Here is a 22,557-nt window from a genome sequence, read left to right as displayed (position 1 = left end):
TTTTTTTTTTTTTTAAGATTTTATTTATTTGACAGAGAGAGATAGCAGGAGCAGGGACACTCAGGGGGAGTGGGAGAGGGAGAAGCAGGCTTCCAGGCGAGCAGGGAGCCTGATGCGGGGCTCGATCCCAGGACCCTGGGATCATGACCTGAGCCGAAGGCAGACGTGTAACCGACTGAGCCACCCAGCGCCCCGCTCTTGGTCATCTTGATTGTGTTTATAAGTTACAGTGGCAAGAAGACCCAGCATATTCGAGAGCATTACTTTTTTAAGTTAATTTAATGTTTTCCTTATTGCTAAAATGATTCATGTTTTTGTATAAAACTTAAGGGGAAAAAAAAGCCATGGATAACCTGAGAGAACCATTTGGTATATATCTTTCCAGCATTTTTTAGGCATACATTATTCTTTACAGTTATAAAAAGAAGCATGACTCGTGGCAGTTTGGAGTGTTTGCAAAAGTGGAAATATTCCATACTTTTGTTTGCAAATGTACCATGACAACATGGTTCTCGTTGGCATAGGGCATCTCCTATAGAATGCATGGCTTTGGATTAATTCTTTGATGTCCTGGAGTTCAAGGCTCAGAAGTGTGTTACTTACCCTTCCCCAAACCACAGTCTTTCTCCAGAGTTATTCAAAGAAATTCTAAATGACCCACTTGAAAGAGAAATGCAGCTTTGTCTGTGACCTAGACTGCTTTTCGTAGACTTCTGATTCTGTTGCTTTCCTTTCTCTTAGATGGAGAGACAGATGTCAGTGAACTCCAGCCTCCTGGGAATGCAAGGTCCAAATCTCAGCAACCCCTGTGCTTCTCCCCAGGTCCAGCCAATGCATTCAGAAGCCAAAATGGTAAATAGCAATTATAATCATCCTTTTGTTATTTTGTGACTTTTTCTTTTGATTTCTACTCTGACTTCCAAATTTCAGTTGAGTCAGGTAGACGGCTCTGTCGTTGTTTCTGTGAATAGGTCTTTTCTGTGGAAAGGCAGTACAGAACTTGGCTCTCTCTTTGAGGATATTTGTTATTGAACCTTGGCATCAGATGACCATGTAATAAGCATTGGATCAGCTTCGGTGAAAGGGACATTTAGGAGTTTGGGGAGATCCATGGGCGTTCAGGTGGGATACACCCAAGTAGGTGTACATTTTCTCATAATGTGAAATTAACAAAAACAGTCCAGAGTTTCTCTTCTTCAAGGTGGTCACAGTTTCAGTGTCACTCTTCCTGTCCCCATATCCGTGAAAACAGACATGTGATTTTTAAGCACACACTAGCACGGAAATATTTTTCATTTTTTGTTATAGTTGTCAGATGTGACACTAATTCAAAGGATCACAGCCTTGTTTTCATGCAGGGTAATTGCACCTCTTACTGAAATACGTGATTTCAGGTGACAACCTTCAGTGACTTTTAACATTTGAGATTTATGTGCAGTCAGTTCAGTCTTTCCCATCACAGTGAAAGATTTATGCATTATATCCTATTAAATATTAATAAAAGCAATGCATGTCCATCTTTGCAATATAAAGTAAATTTGCTGGTTGTATTTAGTAGAGTTACTTGAAGTAGGTCGTTGGGTTTTCATGTATTTAGATTCTGGCACCACAATTAGTAAGGTATCAGATGGCAACAAAATGCACTGTAGCAAAGTTGTTAGTATCTGATATTGGATGAGGGTGGCTTTGCTACAGTTTGGGGATTTATTTGGTTTCCTGACTGACAGCATTGGGGACCGTGTCTGGTGGCTGGTATGAGGATGTTATTGACGCTTCTGAAAATCAGCCACCAAAACCAGTCGACTTCATTTTCAATGGCAGCAAGTTTTTTTGACGCCTGCTTTGGTCACTTTCTCTTGGAAATTTTACTCATTTGTCTTTCAGCTCCTTGATTCAAGGAAGCGCCTGAATTCCCAGTGTTGGCTACCTTGGGCAAATAAAATCTGTGGTTAAGAGAGTTCTCTTTGCCGTGCCACAGTCCCTGTGACATGCCAGATGGCACCAGCATCTTCAGCAAAGCTCGTTAAATCTTTTTGGAATTGGCAAATATTTTTTCAACTCAAGCCCTGCAGAGCCAAACCAAATACTTGCTGGCAGAGTGAAGTTCAAATTGGCATCTGTTTTGGAGACCAGAGTAATGCCATTTACTTTTTTTTTTTTTTAAGGAAAATAAAAAATTAACTGTGAAGGTACTTAAGAAAAAAACAAAATTAAGTTATTCATGTTTATGAATAAGTGTTCTGGGTCTGAGCATCAGATGCTCAGCTGGATTATTTCTGAATCATCTTGTTTGGTTTGGGGTCTGTATCCCTTTTGAGGGACCTCCCAGACAAACTTTAGGTGGATTCTTACACACAGTTCCAAACCAAATTTCCCTGCCAATTGATTTTCACGGGATTATATGCCACCACTTGATTCAGAAATGTCCTACCTCCCCACTTCTTACTGGCAAAGAAGGAGAACGTTTCCAAAGGGAGTACAGGTTTATAATTATTTATATGTATGAAAGAAAAACATATGATATGGCCAACTATTGTGAATAATATCAGCTGGAGGCAAAAGGAAATTGGTCTGTACCTATAAGATCATGTGACCCCACAAATGTTTGTCGAGTTAAATTTACTGAGCAAGCACACGACTCTGCTGATTCATGCTCTGGGTCGATGGATGAATATTTCCAGATCCATGATGTCTGGGCTAATGAACTCTATCTTGGAGTTAGGGCTTAGGGAGCGTAGTTATTCTCTCTGTCCCAGGCTCCCACCCCGACACCATTATTGCCAATCCGTTATTCCAAGGGGGAAAATGGGGGTATTGGCCACTTACATTTTAGAGAAATAGCATTTACTTAATAGCCTGGAAAAGTGTTTAGTAATCGGCTTTTAATACATTACTCAGCATTTCTATTCTCATTCCGCTTGCTTTATTCACTGGAGAAACCAGTTATTGCCATCTACTAACTGTACAGTATTTTCTAGCAGCTTTGGACTGCTCAGATGAAAAGCTTTTACGAAATACAAAGTGATGGAGAAAAAAAAAAATCTTCCATGATTTTAATGTCAGCCAGAGCCTCCCCAGGTTTCTCTGAACTATGGGCTTTGTTGTTCTATGCCTAATTTTCTTCCTGTGTAAGACTGGAATGGATTCCAGATTTCAACTAAGACTCCTGTTTCACTGTTTTCAAGGACTTTTCCAAAGGTCACACATGGGCTATTGTGATGAATGCACTCTGCGGGGTGTGTTCTCAGAGCACAGGAGAAACCAGAGAGCTGCCAGGGAGGGTGTCGCCCACACCACAACACTGCAGACCTATTCTCCTGGGGACATTGGTGTCAGAGTGTCTGTTTCACACTCTCTATTGACCACTGACAAACGCCATCATCCTGCATCTCTGGTGAAACTTGGAGGTCCTGGAGGTGGACAAATCTTAAGCCGGGATTGCTTTAACTGTACAGCTTTGTCAGAAGCTGCTCGACTAGTGATTGCTCAGTAGGATGCATCCATCTTTCTTGCCACAAATTGGTCATTTCTATTGTGGAAGAGAGCAAAATAGCTGTCCCCAATAAGCTGTACAGTGTATTAATCCGGGATATCCAAATCAAGTAGCACAGTGCTCTTCTTTTGATTTAATGTATATGGACATCAAGCACTGGACTTCAGTGTACTGAAGTCACATCTGTCTGAGCCGGTTCTGTCATAATTCTGGCAGATTATAATTGAGTTTTATGGATTCTTTTTCTGAAGAATTAAGCCGACAAACATATGGCTTCATGATTATACAAGTGAATATATGCATATTGGATTTCGTTTTGGAGGTCAAAGCAGACTCAGAGCTGTGAGAGTTTTCCAACCTTCTAGCCACCCAAAACAATGGGTTATTCCTCCCAGATTCCTGGGATTGGTGGGCATCTTCCATGAAAATGGGGTCTGCTAGAAAGGAAGTTCACTGGATACTGATGGATATTTTTGACATGCAAAGGGGAAAGGGAGAAAATGAGGGGGATAAGCAGACAAAAATGAAAAAGGGGAGGAAGAAGGAGACAGAGAGGGTAAGGGAATTTAAATCAGACTGCGACACATTTCTAGCCTCTCGTGGGCATGAGCGATTCTGTAGTGGTGTGGGTATGGTATCTTCAGAGTTACATAGATTTGTGTTCATTTCTATCTAGCTTTAAAAGAGGTTTTCCTTTTCCTTTGTTTTTTTTTTTTTTCAGGCCAGTAATAGGGTTGGAAGCTAAATGGGGGGGGGGGGGGGGGGGGGGGGGGGGGACTTGTCCGTACACCTGTCTTGTGTCTCAGTAATGTTGAGATGATTATCATACTGAAACCAACTAAAATGAAGGATGGCATATGAACTACTTTCCAGAGAGGGCTGAGGCGGCTCTGCCCAGGATTCACCTTCAGTTTAGACAGAGTTAGGGAAGCGAAGAGAGTGTTGATACTAAGAAGAAGGTACATACACCCGAGACCTGATTTTGCCCTCAGGACAGCGCCATGACAGGGCTGTTGTCCCCATTTTATAGTTGAGAAACTGAAGCTCCTAGAGGTTAAAAAACTGGCCCGACGATACATCACATAGTGAAGGCTTACATCTCAGACTCCACCAACAAATCTTTTTCATCACAATATTGATCCTTTAGATAAAAATATCGCACAGCTTCCAGGTAACAGCAATATATCAAATTCTTCAGGGTTCGTTTATATTTACAAAGAAATGGGAGCTAAGGATGGCAAGGACCTTCCGTTTAGGGGTTTAGACCTCCAGATAACCTGGAAAAGACGAGGGGTGGTTGCTAGTACCAAATGTCCCCCTCGGTTTAACCAGAGCTCTGTGGCCTCCCTGACTGATTGAGCTTCACTGCCTCTCTCTCCAAACACATTTTTATCTTGATGTTTCTTATTTTACATGTGTGTCTCCCCCCTTACTCGATTGATTGGGAGCTCCTTGAAGATAATCCTTGCATCATGGAAGTTCCTTGTACTAAGAAAGGCCCCATGGATGAGAGCTGAATTTAATTAGTTGAGTTGAGTTGAATTAAAATAAGGAGAAGGAACCAAACAGTAGCAGTGGAAGTGGGGGTGGGATGGAGTGAGTAAGGGGCAAGGGTGGGGCTCAGAAGGAGAGGATTAAACGAGATAAATGCTAAGCTAAGTAATCAACTAAGAAAGAGTATTTGACTACATTTGATTTCTTCGAAGCATATCTGGAAACAACATCTGGCATGTTTTGTTTTGTTTTCTTCCTTGAGAGAAAAGCAATATATCTCTTACTTAGAAAATAGAAGTTGGAATAACATTGACCTCCTACGAACTGAGAAGGGTCAATACTAAATGCTGTTTCTTCCACTGTGATAGGCTAACTGTGCTGTATTTCACTTGTTGACTTGTCAATACCTCATTTATAGTTAGGTTTACAATTTATTGAATAGATACATAAATATGTGCATTAATGAGTGAAACAAAAAAATTGGAAAGTCAACGGCTTTTAGAGGTAGAAGGTACTTAGTGAAGACCTTGCCCAAATTCCTCATTTCACAAGTGAGGACACCAGAGGCAAATAAACACTTAGGGAAATCAAGCCATCATTTCAACCCAAAGCTGGGCCCCCAGTTCAGACCGTCACGTTTCTACCCAGCATGATGCTTTTTTCATCAGCTGTACTGATAAATTACTAACAGTGCTTCTTTTCTTGGCCCCTGGTTTTCTGCTGGCAGATGGGCAGACAAGAACTAGGGTGGTATAGTGCGCAATCCGTGGTTAAATCTCCACTTTGTTTTGAATGTCAACCTGGGTGTGTTTGTGTTTGCCTTTCCCCTCCCTAATTATCGAGCTGGATAACTGTTTGCCTACGGTGCCCCTTGGCCACCCACTGTCCAACAGATAAATCACAGAAAAGCCTGGCTCCATATGGAGCTGCCTGGAAAGTTTATACACATGAAAAGACAGTCTCCAGGTAACATCTCCCGGGCACTCTTGAGAAATGCTGCTCTGCGATTTGCCTATTTGCTTTAATCACCCCCAGTTTCACTTCCTAAAAGTCCAGGAATTAAAAAAAAAAAAAAAACAGTGAATGAATAAGCTGTCTGCTTCTCAGAAGCTTTGTGGTGAGGCAGGAAATACTGTTGACTTTAAAGAAACTCTCATTAACTTTTGAAGCATGCCAGCAGCCATGTGTCCCTGTAACCAGTGATCACAACAGGAGGATGGCCTGAGCCAAGGTGGCCACTGCTCTCAGAATCCTCCTCCCTTGTTGCTACGAAAAACCACTGTCCCATAGGCAGATGAGTAGGACTGATGTAAGATTCCATGACAACAAAAACAGCAACAGAAATCTACGCCCTCACTAACATGAGTGATGGGTCTCGTTCTAAAGGCACTTTGCTTTCTTAAAACACCCTGGTAGAAAATAATAACTGTTAACATTAATTAAGCACTTGTATATGTGGCAGAAGCTATGTTAAGCATCTTATGTTTTCTCATTTAATCCTTGCATCAATCTCATGAGGGACATACTCTTCTTAATCTCATTTTGCAAATGAATAACCTGAGAAGTTAGGTAACCAGTGAAGAACATACAAGCTGGTAAAATGTGTTGGGATGGGAACGCAGGCATTGGGCTCTTGGTCTTGGCTCTAAACCATGATGATTTGCCAGTGGGGGGCGGGGAGGGGGATGATCACCCTATGGGTTTCTATTAATAGAGCCCTTCCCAAATTACAAAGCCTTCTGTATTCAGGTATCATTGGAGCCTCGTAGCAACCCTGTAAGGTCAACAGGGAAGTATTACTATCTGCATTTCATAGACACAGAAAAGTTAAGTGGCTTTTCCAGCATCATCCAGTGGCATAACCAGGCCCTGCCCCCAAGTCTTCTGTGGGTTTTGTCCTGTTTCCTCTTTATCATGCCATCCCTGGTATCCCTATGGTAACTTGCCCTGAGTAGAAGCAAATTCTTACATAAACAAAACTCAGCAGTAAAAGTAAGACGAGGCTCAAATTAATAGCTCAGGCCCAGCTACCTCTTCACTTATGCCTATTAGACTCTGTAGTTCTCATCGGCTAAACACAGGAGAGAAGCCTGATTCATATTTCTGTCTGGCCAGGACAAATGGTGAATTTGAGCTTAGTTATGGTTATTAAAGAATTAAAAGTAGCAGCGTTTCTCTAACAGCGAATAGAAGTCTCAACTCCTTTCTGTTGACTGAAAGTATACCCTCCCATATGCCATTGCTACTTTGCCCCTTTAAACTATAGAAAGTTTAAAATTTAGGGATATATCATGCCACTTTTTTGGCAACGTAAATAATTCAGTTATGAGATCCTTGATAAGAGCTAGCAACCATTTATTTTTATTTCTATAGAACAGAATAAATTCCTACAGAATGACATTCCATGTGCTGATCGGAACCTCAAATACATGGGATTATACATTTGATTATATTTGTTTTGAAAATAAGAATTTGAGAGATTATCATTTGCCTATGAATCACCAGATTCCAAAGAAGGAAAGGTGCTTGGGAATTATTTTAGCAAAATTCATTCCCTTTGAGAAAAAAGGCCTGAAGTTCAAGTTAATAGCTTGTCCTGGGTCACATAACTAATTAGCAGAAAGAAGAGGAATGAAAACTCAGTTTCTGGATTTTCAAGTTTATGGAACTGCACTCCCCATGTGTCAGTCAGGAGTTGACAGGGAAAGCCATCTGCTAGCTGCTGTGATAGCGAACTTTCTAAGAGGAGTATGTCCTGAAGTGTTTTCTGAGTTTGGTTAGCGAGGCAAAGTACCTGGGAGAAGAGGTTCATTCAGCTTTTCCCTTTTATATCATGTCAGCTGGGAATTGAAGCTAACCATCAGACTGCCCAAAGGAATGGGCCCAATTCTCTATAATTCTTTTTGAGACTGGGGCGGGGTGGGGGGGTCTTGACATGATACCACTAAGCAATTCTTTTTTTTTTTTTTAATTCAAGTTAGTTAACATATAGTGTATTATTAGTTTCAGGGGGAGAATTTAGTGATTCATCAGTTGCATATAACACCCAGTGCTCATTCCATCCCGTGCCTTCCTTAAGGCCCATCACCCGGTACCCCAAGCCCCCACCCCCCACCCACCCCCCCTCCGGCAGCCCTCAGTTTGTTTCCTGTCCTTAAGAGTCTCTTCTGGTGGTCTCCCTCTCTGATACCACTAAGCTATTCTTAGTCATCATCCAGAGTGTGGATGCACACCGAGTATTTCATCTCTTGGTGCTGAGGACAAACTGCCTCGATCTTGTCTGCCACCAAGCAAAACTAAACTTCCCATGTCTCGTCTGTGTGTTCCTTGGCCGTGTGGATCTTCCACGGGCCTTCGGAGGTCTGTATTGTGCCGGTGCAGAGCGCTGGCTGAGCTTGCTGCTTACACAACACAAAGGGGTATTGAAACACCCCTTTCCATCCGATCTCTTCTCTTGGCTCCCCCCTCCCACTCCCCAGCAAGCTCTTCATACACACATTCAGACATTCTCCTGGGACGCATTGTCTTCCCAGTTTGATTTCTTTCTCTTTCTGTCAGTATCCACCCTGTTTTGGTAACCATGGCAATAGGTGAAACACAATCCCAATATTTGCTCGCCGCCTCTGTCATCCAGCCCAGCACGCGCATTGCCGGGTCTTGTTTTTGTGTTTGTTTAATGTTCCCAAGCCTGAAGTCAGATGCATCTGGGCAAGGACACTGCACATGGTCCGGTTCGGAACACCCCCCCCAGACAGTTTTCAGGCACGTCTTCTTTGTGTATCTGTGTACGTGTGCGTGTGCGTGTGTCCCTATCTGCTTTGGAACATTGTGCAAATAAGTCCAGCTTGTGTCAGAATAGCCAAGGGGGAAAAAAAAGGAAATTTTCAAATCTTGGTACAGGGAAGTTCTGCTTTGCAGAGATATATTTTGGTCTTTTTCTTGGAATTTGTGTATCTTTCCAAGATTTTTGCCAGCACGACTAATAACGAAAGTTTGCTTTGCACTTTGGGCTGATGGCTCTGCCTCGATTTGGCATTTCATGTGGCAAGTACAGAAAATCTGTCAGAAAATTTGTGCCTTGAGGGTGATGGAAGGTGGGACATGGGGGTGGATGGAAGAAGTAATGTTTTCCTAAAGTTTGGGGATTTTTCTTTTCTTACAAAATAAAAGGGAGAATTTAATCTTCGAGTGAAAAACTAATGAAGAGTCTATTTTCCCTACTTGTATCCTTTTAAAATTGTCTTTTTTGTCCCCTGTTAGTTTGAAAAGCCAGCCGTACTACGATAACTGTAGTGCTATATGACTGTTGTGTTTGCCTTGGTAGGAATAAGATGAATCGCCAGGTTCTCAGAGTAGTTAAGTCCCACACAATAAAACTAAACATCAAGTATTTGTATTTTGAAATGGTATTCGCAGTCACCAGAACAGAAGATGTGTTTAAGGAGGACGAGATTTTCAACTGTGGCCTTGGATTGTGGAGCTTGAAAGCACAACCAGAGAAGCAAGGCCGTAACCTGATTCCAGTAGACGGCCAGGAGCTGAAGTGTAAGGGGAAGCAGGAGCAGCTCCCTGGGCTAGAATTTCAGACCTGGCAGGTGTTTCACTTGCACCCTTTCCTGGAACATCCTTCTCCCTGTTGGCACTTGGCACGGGAATGCGCCCGTGTTTCCATGGTACTTGAGGTCTCAGTCTGGTCCTGTGGCTTCTAGGTACTTCTGCCCCGCTCGGCTCTGCACACCAGGGCCACTCTCTGAGAGCCCCTCCCAGGAGGCTGGCACCTTCCTGGAGGCTTCTTGTTCTCTCTGGCTGCCTTGCTTCTCCTGTTCTATTTCCTTCGCCTCTACAAACTCCACTCCTCCTTTTTTTTCTTTTTTTTTCAAGACTCAGCTCAAATGCACCTTTCCTATGAAGTCTTCTCAACTTCCTCAGGTAAGGCACAGTTCTTCGGCACGCCTTTTGCAAGGGTAGACTCCATTTGTACCTTGTTTATCTCTGCCTTGTGGAGCTTCATTATGTGTCGTTGTCTGCGTTCTGGCCTCACAAACAGCCTGTGATCCCTTAGAGAACAGAGGCCAAATTGATTCAGCTCCTTGTCCCCAGGTTGGCATCTCTCCCAAATGTTCTAGGTGCCCAGGAAATGTTTGTTGATAGAATGAACCGGGGAAGTCTGATCAACTAATTTAGGTGGGAATGTTACTGTGAATTAATATGTCACCCCACACTGTGGGCTTTTGTGGTGGTGTTGTTTTTTTTTAAGTTCCAGGGATAAGGTAGGACTTAACTTAGATGATTGGTTCACAGTGATAGAATTTCAGGACCCATGACAAATGGGTGGGAGAGAGAGATTTGAGCAGGTTAGAATCTTTCCCACAACTCCCCAAATCCCTGCATTGGTTGGTACCTGGGGATCTGCCAGCCACAGTGAAGTGCAGCTCTGCAGAGAGCCCTGCACAAGCCCTCTAGGCCCAGTGTGGCACCTCCTCAAGGTGAGGTGGCTTTATATTAAGGTGTTTTGATACTTCAGTATTGAAATCCCCTTGGTGTAGGCCCAAGACTATAGTACTTTTTTTAATACATAAATTCACAAATTCCAGGGGCGCCTGGGTGGCTCAGATGGTTAAGCGTCTGCCTTCGGCTCAGGTCATGATCGAGCCCCACGTGGGGCTCTTTGCTCAGCAGGGAGTCTGATTCTCCCTCGGCCTCTCCTCCTGCTTGTGCTCTCTCTTTCTCTGTCAAACAAATAAATAAAATCTTTTAATAAATAAATAAATAAATTCACGAATTCCAATGTACTTTTGGTCAAAAATTAATATGTAGTGGCAAACTTTTAGAGATATGTTAAAATGAAAATATTCTTTGCTTGTTTCCCTGTTCATATATGTAATATATCAAAAATAAGGTTCATACTGAATATACACTTTATATCCCATTTTTAAAAAGTTTCACATATTATAAGCATTTTCCCATATCAAGTGTCTTTTGAAAACATTTTAATAATTGTATGATTTATCCTATGGGTGTCACATAAAAATTTTAACTGTTTCCTTATTTCTATTTCTAGATATTTAGATTTTCTCTACTAGAAAAAAACCCTTTGATTATAAAAATAAAATTTAAAAACCTGATCTGAAATTATTTAATTATATCTTTGATTATTTCTTTAGGATAGATTCCCAGAATTAGGATTATCAGGTCAAAGAGAATTAAACATTTTAACATCTTTATATATATACTGCCAAATTTCTTAAAATTTATACTAATTTTCATTTCTATCTTTAATACAAGAGGATATCTAACAGCATTTTCAGAAGTGTTCAGCATTATCAATTTTTTAAAAAGATTTATTTATTTATTTTAGAGAGAGAGACAGACACAGAGAACATGCTGGGGGGTTTGGGAGGGGCAGAGGGAGAGGGAAAGAGAGAATCTCAAGTAGACTCCCCACTGAGCATGGAGCGCAACACGGGGCTCAATCTCACGATCCTGAGATCATGACCTGAGCCAAAATCAAGAGTCAGACACTTAACCGACTGAGCCACCCAGGCGCCCCAAGCATTATCACCTTTTAACAAAATCTTTGCCAGTTTTTGTTTGCATTTTTTACATTATGGGTCATGTTGCATGTCTTTTTCTATATTTGTTGGCTAGTTGATTTTTGTCTTTGATACATTTCTGTACTTTACAGCAATTTTTCTTAATTATGGTTAGTATTGGAATCCAGGGGAAAAATGATAGAGCAGGTTGTCCTCCCTCTACTGCATTTTTCAAATTCTTATTAATTAGCTGGCTTTCCTACCTTACTTTACTCATTATACATTTGTTTCTAAGACCTTAAAATGCATATTTTAAAATATATTCAGTAGTTTTTTTGGGTTTGTTTCGTTTTGTTTACTTTTGCTTGGAAGCACAGTGTTTTGAGGGTTTTTAAAATTTTTTCTTAAGTTTTCTCGTTTTTGTAGTTATTCAGCTTATTTATTATAAAAATATTGGCTTCCCTAGGAGTATAACTGTGGCTCTTCCACATTTTCTGTGTTTATCTAGCCAAGCCTTTGTCTATTTAAATATATACCTGAGTATCTTAAATAAACTGAAGATATGTTTGTGTCTTTCACAATTACCTGAGGTAGGATTATATTATGCCTCCTGCTCTTATCCCGTTTATGAGAAATCAGCCTCTGACCATTTTATTTCACCAGTTACTATGTAAGTAGATGGATTTATATTGATTAAACTTTATCATCATGACTGGATGGTTAAATGTCGCTGGTTCCATTCTCAAGCAAGAAAGTTAAACAGAGAATATAAAAGAGCTTAAGTCCCATGGGGTGACATTAATGGAGTATTATTTTAAGGTTGAGTGAGTCTTCTGGTAACCAGACTGTGACCTCCTCGCTAGTGCCTAGTCTCCCCAAAGGGAGGGCTCTGAACACCTAGCGCATAGTTGGCACAAAATATCCCTGTGTCAGATGAATGAATATGAGTAATTAATTATATAATATCAAACATGCATTGAGTGCTGATCATGGGCCATATTAACTGTGTGATTTCCACGTAGTGAAGACTTAACAAGGCACTGTACATAAAGCACTTACACTTGGCATTTCCATGTATTATCTGACTTAATTCTCACACCTATCCTATAAAAATCGTATCCCTGTTTTTACAGGCAAATGAACTGATGGATAGTACCCAAGATCATTCAACCAGCAAATGACAGACCAAGGATTTAAACCTAGCTTTGGGGTCTGACCCTTCCATGCCTTGGCAACCTAAAAACAAGGTGGTGACTGGATTCTAGTAGGGGTGGAAACATGGAAGGCCCGAGAATCAATTGGCAAATATTTATTATCAGCGTCAACGTATGCACTAGGCCTCTTTTTTTTTTATTTTTTTTTATTTTTTTTTTAACGGAAGGCCTCTGACGTTCCTGAGGGGTTTTGCCTAGCTTTGTTGTTGTTGTGAATCTCCAAACCCCTGCTTGTGGGACATCGTTTCCTGCACCCAGGGCAACAAGTAGAGAACAAAACCAAATTGTAATCCTGACCCTGAATGGAGGGCCAGACTGACTGTTGTAGCCCCACCCAGAGCTGTAGCAAATGCAGGTCAAATCTGTGCCTGAGCAGAAGTTCAAATTGCTATCAGTTATGGAATTTGAGGGTTATTTTTTGATATTTGAAACCTTGAATGTTAAACTGGAAAAAATCAGATCTCTGTCGTTAGCAATAATGTGAATAATGACTTCTAGCCCATATTTCAAGATCTGCAGAACATTTTCACACCTTTCACACAGACTGTCAAGCTAGTCCCTCCTTGGAGCCACAGCTCCCGACTGGAATTAAGAATAAGGTGGTTTTTAATTTTTTTTTTTTTCTCTTTGAGTAGCAGAATGAAGCACTGGTTAAGAGCAAGGACCCGAGAATCAGACTGTCTGACTTCAAATCCTAGATGCATGACCTGGTTGCCTGACCTTTCTGTTCTTCATTTACTTACCTATAAAATGGGGACAATGGTAGGGCCTCTCTTAGAGAGTTATTTTGAGGATTAAATGAGGTAATACAGGGCAATCATTTGGCACAGTACCTGGCACATAGTATTCTCGCTCTCACTATTCCCCCCCTCCTCTTTTTTTTCCTGCTTCAAAGGGTCCTTCTTTTTCTTTTATTGGTTTAATTCATGATGTTTAAAACATACTTGTACAAAGTCCATAGTCTCATAGAAAACTGAAACTAAGAGAGATTAAGTACCTTACCTTTGATCATCCAGCAAAGTTGTGGTAAACTCAGTTCTAGAATTTAACTCCTAGTTTTGAATAATGCACTAAGTTACTGTGCTCTTAATAGATACTTGGATATAGAAACCCATGGGAATTATACAGCTGTTGCTTCGAATTCACCAATTAATTGAAAGATGTAAAAATGAAGATGACTTTAAAAACTGTTTTAAAATAGTTAAAAAATTATTTTAGAAAACAGTTCAGCGTGGCATATTTTCATATTTCAAACACATGTTATTGTTTTATGGTTTGTTAGTTCACAAACATATGAATATGAAAACATTTTATAACATGAAAATATCAGAGCTAAAATTACACAAAAGACCAAAGGCTCACCAAGAAATATATATTAAATTCCATTGCCTAAAATAGACTTTTACTATGTCTGTACAAATTACTTTAAATTATACAAATATTTGGAATTTGTCTAGCCATGAGACTCAGCTGTGTACCCTAAAATGACACGAGCTGTGCCATGCCAACTTCTGGCATTTAACTTTTTCCAAAACACCTAGAATCATTATTGGTTTGAATGAGAGCATCCCTTATGCTCTGCGAGTGCATTTGGAAGAAGTGCTAGTGAAGGAGAGAAAGAGTCCCTCAGTCCCTTGGGTGAAGGTAGTTGAGTCTCCAGGACATGGTTAAGAAGGCTCTTTGCCAGCATACCCTTTGGAACAACCATACCCGTGATAACAGAGTGTGAAGACCTGATTATTTTCAAATCTGATGAATGAGTCCAGCTGTTCTGCAGGCCAGTATGGGGTATGTGAGAACATGGGATCACAGCAAAAGCATGTTTATCTCACTCCATCATTGCAGTGAACTTTATCTCCTGGGAATTTTCTTAAAGAGCAAGTCTGGGCAGAGTCATGGCTTAATGACCAGGGGCTCTACAAGACGGTTGTTCCTAAGTTCCAGTTATGCAAAGACAGCGCCTGTGTTTTTAAGGAAAGATAAGCTAAAAAGCTGTGCATGTTCCTCAGACAAAGATAATTTGTCACATCACCACCATTAATCTCTTCGTTCTCAGCTCACTTGGTTACAAGAGATCTGTTTTGTAGATTTATTACATATAAAGCAATGTCTTTACCAGTCCACTGAGCGTTCCATTCATCTGTTCATCCTTTCATTCAAAAATCTTTATGGAGCACCTCCAAAATGCCAATATTGTACTTGGTTTTGGGGGATCGAACTGTGAATAAGACATAACTCAAGCCTTTAGGAACTTACAGTCCAATGCAAGACTCAGGTAAATAAATAGGCAACTGAGTGTATTGTGATAAATGTTAGGATAAAGACACGTACAAAGCATGTGCCTAATTTGCCTGCAGGGTGATGGTGGCAAGGCTTCCAAAGAGGCCCACAGGGAAGACTTCTTAGATGGATGAAGCTCCTGCACTCTCCAGTAAAGTAGCCACTACCCACGTGTGGCCATTTATATTTTAACTTTATCAAAATAAAATAAATTTTAAAATACAGTTTTGAGTTGCAATAGCCACATTTTGAGTGTTCAATAGCCACATTTAGCCGGTGTCTACCATGGTGTACTACACAGATAAGGAACATTTCCGTCATCACAGAAATTTCTACTTATGGCACTGGTCTAAGCAGATCGGACTGATGGGAGGGGGAGGGTTTTCCAGGGAGAATAAACAGAGTGAGCCAAACCCTGGAGATGTTGGGGAAGAAATGGCATTAAAAAATGAGCTGTTAAAAAACATTTTAAAAAAATTTATATATGGACGTATGTATTGATTCAAGGAGCATTTACTACGCTACAGCTGTGGACTTTGCAAAGAGGCAGATGACAAAGTGTCAGCTTCTAAATAACATATATATGGGCAAGGTAGGAAACATAAAAAATTACCAAAAAAACTATAGCTTGAGTTTAGAGGAGAGACTCATTGATTACTGGGTGCTAGGAAGGAGAATTTGAAGGTCAGGCCCATCTTCAAACCTTCATGAAGTTGTTGCTTTTGATCTGGGTCTTGAAGAGCTGTTAGGATTCAGACAGGGAGGTGGAGTTAAATTCCTACCTTGGTTAAAAAAACATTCAAGTTTCGCACAGTTATTCCAGCATTAGGGTCCAGTAAGCAACTGAGAAGCTGAGGGCTCTCCCCACTGGCATATTCATTAATGTCTTTCTACTAAGACTGCCGTTTATACAATGAGGAGCTTATTTGGCTGTGCCAACTTACACGGAATAGTCTCCCTTCTAAATGGTGTTAGCATGGATTAGTTTAGGAAAGCTTGAGCCAGATCTTGTTTGCATTAGGTGGTTGAAAAAAGGATTGGGGGGTGTGTGTGGGGGCGTGGGTATTAAGGATTATGCAAATCACCGGCCAATATGTAGGCTGGAAACTGGAGACTTCTATAAAAGCAGCTTTTATGTGCCAATAGGTGAGAGAACTTGGAAGCAGTTGTAGGCGTATTATGGGGCAGATGACTTAGGCAGATCCAATGAAAATATCAGCAAATGCTTATGTACATATATAAATTCAAGTCTCTGAATTGTATAATCAAATCTCATGAAACTCATCCCTGGCCATTTATTCCCTGAAGTTACAGACAGTGACCACTTCCCTTTTGTGTTTGTTATTTTTCCTCTGCTGGAAGCATCTACAAAGTGCAATTGAGGTTTTGCTTATCACAAAAGCCACTTGTCCTTCCATTTCTAGGATTATGATATACTTTGTTGTTTGGGAAACGCCAGTCATAGGACTCTGTGTGAGGGAAAACTTCCAGCCATCCAGGAAGAGAAGGATTCGAGAGGGTGACAGAGAAAGGTCTTCTTAATAAAAACTGTTCTGATGTGTGCTGAGACTCAGGTTGAGATCAGGTCTTTAGAAATTGTGTAAAATGGTGGGTGAAATAAAGGGAAAACTAGTTTTGCAGATGACTATTTAGAATCTCCTTTAAAATGGGTTAATCCAAACTCTCTTCTTCGTCCTTCACCAGTAGAAAACCCTTCCAGAAGGTCTAATGCTTTAGAAAACAGAAAGACAATTGGAAAGTTGGCATGAATGGTTTGGGAGAAAAGGAGAAATTTTTTTTTTCCATTATCATTTGGTATGTAATTTCTGAAATTTATTTAAATGTAGTTTGGTATTTATGCCGGAAAAATAATTCAAAAGGACAATATTCTAAGTGGATTTTATGCTTTGAGCTTCTCAAGACCGAGAAGACATTATGAACGCATTACTTGGCTCCGCACTTGTTAAATTAACTGATTTCTGTTTGACTAAAGGTTGTTGAGTTACCGAAAGCGCTACAGGGTTGAGCAGATTTCAAAAGGTTTACAGTGCTGCCTTTGGAACTCCAAGGTGGATCTTCTGCAAATAATTCTATTAAAGGCAGGCCTCACTCTCACACAGGAGTGGTGTTCCCAAAGTGTGTTTAAAAGTCAGTCATTCAGAACTCAAAACACCGTTTTCTTCACAAGAAATGTCAGAGATGGTTACTTTCCCAGGGCTGCCCACAAAAGCCTTTTATTCTATAATGTATCTGAAAGAGTCTATCTCTGTGTGGTGAGAAAAGAATAGAGTAGTATGGGACAGGCCTCCCTTCCCACCCCCTCCCAAGGATAGGGTTTGTTATTTGCTGTGAAGGCAGCCACCGGGCTTCAGTGAGAAGGAAAGGAAACATGTTTCTCTCTGAGGGGAGCCTATCCCTGAAATTATCCCTGGTACAGCCTTTTGTAGAGTGAACCTTTATCCGTCAAGTTGTATTACTTTTTTAAAATGACAGCACGATGCCTCTGGAATTAAGTATGTTTTGAACTTTCTCTTTTATTACTGTGAGCTCGATGGTAGCCACCATTCCACACCATTACTAGATTTTGAAACCAGGGGAATGATGATCATGTGACCACGGAAATCAATGTCCCCAGGATTCATCATTAGCAAAGGCACACATCTCCCACCGACTTAGATATTGACATTTTCATAGCTCTTAAGAATCACCGAAGTGTGCCATTCTCACATTCGATTGATATATTGTGACTTTTTGATGTCTGAGCAATTGATTGATTGATTCTTTTTAACATCGGAACCAAAGACCAGAGTGATGGAGATGACCTAGAGAAAGCTTAAATCTCTCCCCTATGAGGACTAGACTAATTGAAGCAATCCTATGTGTTTACTTCTTCTTAGAGAACGAGCCCTTCACTCCTCCTCATTATCAATGGCACTAACATTCTCTGACATTTTTGCCCACCTAGGAAGTATATCTGATTCCTAAAACATGAGGTACTAGCCCTGCAACCTTCATTCACCTATCATGATATACTTGGGAAATTTTCAGCCAGTCTCACAGACTATTGCTTTTTCTTGCTTGGCTTTCACTATATGAGAGTTGAGTTTTGGATGACAAAATAGACCCTAAGGTACTACAGCTAGTTGTCCATAGTAATCAAGGATATTTTTGAAAAAAGAAAGAACAGAGAAGTGGACATTAGAACACTTAGGAAACTAATTTGTTTCTGTATTGGTTTGTTAGAGCTGCCGTAACAGAGCACCGCAGACTGGGTGGCTTAAACAACAGAAATTTACTGTCTCGCAACTCTGGGGACTAAAAGTTCAAGATCAAGGTGTCAGCTGGGTTGGCTCCTCTGAGTGGGGGAAGGCTCTGTTCCTGGTCACTCACCTTGGCTTGTACGTCGCCACCTTCTCCTTGTCTCTTCACGTGATCTTCCTCTGTATGTCTGTGTCCTAATCTCTTCTTATAAGGACACCAGTCATATTGGATTAGAGCCCACCCATATGATTTCATATTACCTTAATTACCTCTTTAAAGGTCCTATCTCCAAATATGGTTACATTCAGAAGTACTGTAGGTTAGGACTTAAGTATATGAATTGAGGGGCAGAGGAGGGACACACAAATTCAGCCCATAACAGTTTCCAGAAGTAATCTTAAGCTTACTTAAATCTTGAAATCTTAAACAAAACCTTGACCAAGACCCCATGATTTGCCCCTTTGCAAAATCAGATCTCGAATTCCAGTGGAAGCTCTGTGGGAATAGTAAAGCTTAACCGTGCTGTATTGGCCTTTTTGATAAAGAGCTCTCCCTTAATAAACACAGCTTGCAGATTGGCCCATTTCTGAAGCTTAAAAGCAGGGCTAGGACAAGACACCAGAGACCCAGGGTGCAATATAAGAAAGCACTCCCCCGGGCGCCTGGGTGGCTCAGTTGGTTAAGCGGCTGCCTTCAGCTCGGGTCATGATCCCAGGGTCCTGGGATTGAGCCCCACGTCGGGCTCCCTGCTCAGTGGGGAGTCTGCTTCTCCCTCTCCCTCTGCCTGCCTCTCTGCCTACTTGTGCTCTCTCTCTATCTCTCTGTCAAATAAATAAATAAAATCTTAAAAAAAAAAAAAAAAAAAAGAACAAAAAAAGAAAGCACTCCCCGTCAGGGCTGTGCCGTGACCTTGCACCAACACATTTGTGTGACTCTGAGAATGAGTATCCCCTTAAACCTCTGCACCTCTCCTGCCTCACCCTAGTCCCCACACTTCTTCAGAGGAAGGCGAAAGCTGTCCATGTGTCATCCACACACCTCTTTCAACCAAGTTCTGGCAAACACCTAGTATTTAAGTCACATTAACTAGTATTTCAGAGGTGGACTGGAAGTGTGACAGTTAACAGGGGTGGAGGGAAGCAGTCTGGGTCCCGAGTCCCTCCCTTGTTGTTAGCAACAGCCACAGAACCAGGGGGTTCATGTGCCTTATGTCTACATCCATAACCCGATGGGATACTTGCTCTTCTTTGGCCGTATTCTCAGCCAGGTGCTCAGTGGTCTAGAGAAAAGCATGGAATTTGGGAAGCGGGTCAGCGCCCCTCCGCGTGAGTCTCTGCTCAGGCTCAGAATCCGCTTCGGTCGTCCATATTTTAGGAGTGCCATGATCCTCCCCGAAGTGCCCAGCTGTATTCTGAGAGCTAAGAAGGAACAGGCGTCCCCTTATCGCTGCCTCTGGCTGTTGCCTCTGCTGTTGAGAATCCCGTTTCTACTGTGGCAAAGCAGAGCCCATGGCCCAGAGCCGATGTGTGCCCACTGCCGGAGCGCACCACTGCTCTAGCATTGGCTCGGAGCTGTCTAGACAAGAGAAAGATTTCCCTCTTACCCCTGCAGCCTTTGATCTGACCACTGAAACAATGATGATGGTTTTCTTCAGAAGTGGCATAATTTAATGGGGCAGCAAATGCTGCTGTTTTCTAAGAGGCCGGAGAGGACAGCTCAGTCCAACGCTTTCAGGATTCCCACTTTCATGCTCACAGGACACTGCGGCTCTCCCCTTTTGCCTAAGAACACGTACATCTTCTGAGAGCCTGCACGAGCGCTCCTTTAGGAAGTTCGGCTCCTTGCTAGCTCAGTGGGAACATAAAAGCTATCTCTACCCTTCCATCTGACTATTAAAAATGTCATTGTAAAATTTCCTCTAGAAGTTGGTCTCTAAGGAGAGTCAAAGCTACTTTCACAATGGGCCCACCTTTTTTTAGTGTTATGGGAAAGTTTCACCATGAATATTGGCAAAAATAAGTTCACTAGTGACATGAGGAAAAAGAAATTTCACTTATAGGGAGAGTCGGCCTGTAACTTTCTCCTTCTATCACGCCACGTAGAGCAACAAGGAAAATTATGTTCAACATGGCATCCATCTGGAGCAGCCCATTTTAACACCATGAAGGCTACTCGAATTGTCTTATATATACACAATCTGAGACCTTGGTGTTCAAAGTGGGCTCCCTCAACCTGCAGCACTGGTATCACCTGAGAGCTTGCTGGAGACGCAGGAACTCAGGCCCCACCTCAGACTTACTAAATGCAAACTGCCATGTTCATAAAATCCTCAGGTGGTTCAGAGGCACATTAAGTTGTGAGGAACGCTGGTGTAGGAACCATTGAACCTGAGGAGATTCCAGCCCAAGGCAGGAATATTTGAATCACCCACTCTCCCCAAAAGCTGCTAATGACCGTTAGCAGTTGTGTTACAGAAGACGTTTTTTTCCTGTCCACTCCTTTTGCGATTGGTCGCTGACTTATCCAATCTTTTTAAGACCCCTTCAGTTTCTAATGAAGCTTAATTGATGAGCTCTGTTTGTGAAAAGCTCAGGCCCTAGTAAGTATACACTCCCACTGGGTACACAACTAAATAGTTTATGAGGTAATTCGTATTTTAATGTTTTTACTAATGAGCTCTTTCAGTAATGAAATCTCCCGAGAAAACACATTACTGGTCCACAGACCTTCCTTAGGATTCTGCCGCAGTGGGGCTGATAGGGCTGGAAGCCTTAGGCTCCAGTGTAGAAAACAGTTCTAGTTCAAAAGGAGTCCGATTTTTTTTTCTCAAAAAAAATTCAAATAAGGGGTTTGTTTGTTTGTTTGTTTTTTAAATACCTTATTTTCTAAACTTCTATCTTCTCTATCATTTTTCATGTTAGAAATAAGACTTTCTTTCCCGAGGCAGTTCTGGAACTTCTTACTTCTGCTGTAAGTAAATAATCTGAGAACTGCCAATGTGTATAATCTTATATGAACAAGAAGGTCAGATGGAGAGGAAGAGGAAAAGGGACACACACACACACACACACACACACACACACGCAAGTGCACACACAGCAGCACCTGCAGAGGTTCAGTGGTCTTTCATTGTCTGTATTTTATTTTCAGCAGTATCATTTCTATAATAGATGATGAATGCATTAATCACTCCTCATTAAGAGTAAAGTCAAAAAGAATCCCATAATAAGAAAGAAGCATTTAGAACTGCAAAGTAACTGAGCAACTTGACGATTATCTGCAGCATGGCAGAATTCTGTCCAAAGGGAGTTAGAGCCAATTCCCTTTAAGTGAGGGAGGAAACAATGTCCTATGGGCTGGGAGGCAGCTGTCTAGAACATGTCATGGTGGAGGGACTCACCTTTCTGCTTCCATGGCTGAGCAGAGAGAAGACACACACACATTCTTAAACCCTAACTTGAAGCCAGACACCCAGGCAAGGAGGACCAGGCATTTTTTTTTCCCAGTTTCTCCCTCTGGGCAAGGAGCAAGACACTGGGCCAGGCAGCTAACACTTTGCCTGTGGCCTGTGCTATAAATGATGGTGAGGCATGGCTTGATCCTGCTTTGCATGACACAAAGATCAAAGCCTCCCAGCATGTAGTGGATCATGAGAAACAGCCTTCGTTTACCAGTTTTGCCCTTTAATTTGTTAATAGCATCCCTCCCTGAAGGAATAAGCTATCTCAGCTGGATGCAGGAGATGGAGAAGATCCTGGAAGGTATCAGGAAAACCCCTTTAGAATCACTGCTCACAGTGGTGTATGATGTCTGTCCCTGTAGGAGAAAAGCCAGAAAAATATGACAGCGTCAGTGAATGTATTCCAGTTGGGCCTATGGCCATGTGCCTGGCTTCAGATTATCCTTTGTTACCTGATTGCGTTGGATAAGCAGAATACAAAATAATGACTTAATAGGCCGTGTTTTAATAACATGTCTGAAGGTCACTTGGAACAGGGACGGTGAAGAGATGAAGTGTAGTGTTTTGTTTTGTTTTCCTACAGGCAAGGCCTGTGGTGCTTTCATGGTAGTCTCTGCAAGTCCAGATCTATATAAGCCAAATGGAGTGGTAAATCCCTAGATCTGTGGGCATCTTGGATTTTTATGAATGAGGCAAGCAAATAGATGCATAAGACTCCTTTGAAATCCAAGTTATAACTCTTCTTGTCATCAGGAGACGGAACATGTGTGGATAGGGGAAATCTCTTTCCTCAAAGCCAGAGCTGGTGATTTTGAGGGCAGA

The 22,557-nt window shown here is 41.5% G+C and overlaps 1 protein-coding gene across 6 annotated transcripts in view; it reads left to right on the top strand.

The window, feature by feature from the left end:
* Positions 1-22,557, top strand: part of CREB5 (cAMP responsive element binding protein 5) — a 458,616-nt gene that overhangs the window by 369,830 nt on the left and 66,229 nt on the right. For all 6 annotated transcript variants that reach the window (XM_032401877.1, XM_032401875.1, XM_032401876.1 and 3 more), the window contains one exon: positions 742-852. In XM_032401877.1, the coding sequence (XP_032257768.1) occupies positions 742-852 (111 nt within the window). The remainder of the gene's footprint in view (positions 1-741; positions 853-22,557) is intronic.

This window comes from Phoca vitulina, unplaced genomic scaffold (assembly GCF_004348235.1).
Source record: "Phoca vitulina isolate PV1807 unplaced genomic scaffold, GSC_HSeal_1.0 scaffold4, whole genome shotgun sequence".
Lineage (NCBI taxonomy): Eukaryota > Metazoa > Chordata > Mammalia > Carnivora > Phocidae > Phoca > Phoca vitulina.
The sequence above is the reverse complement of the archived record's forward strand: the minus strand, read 5'-3'. Positions and strand labels throughout refer to the sequence as shown.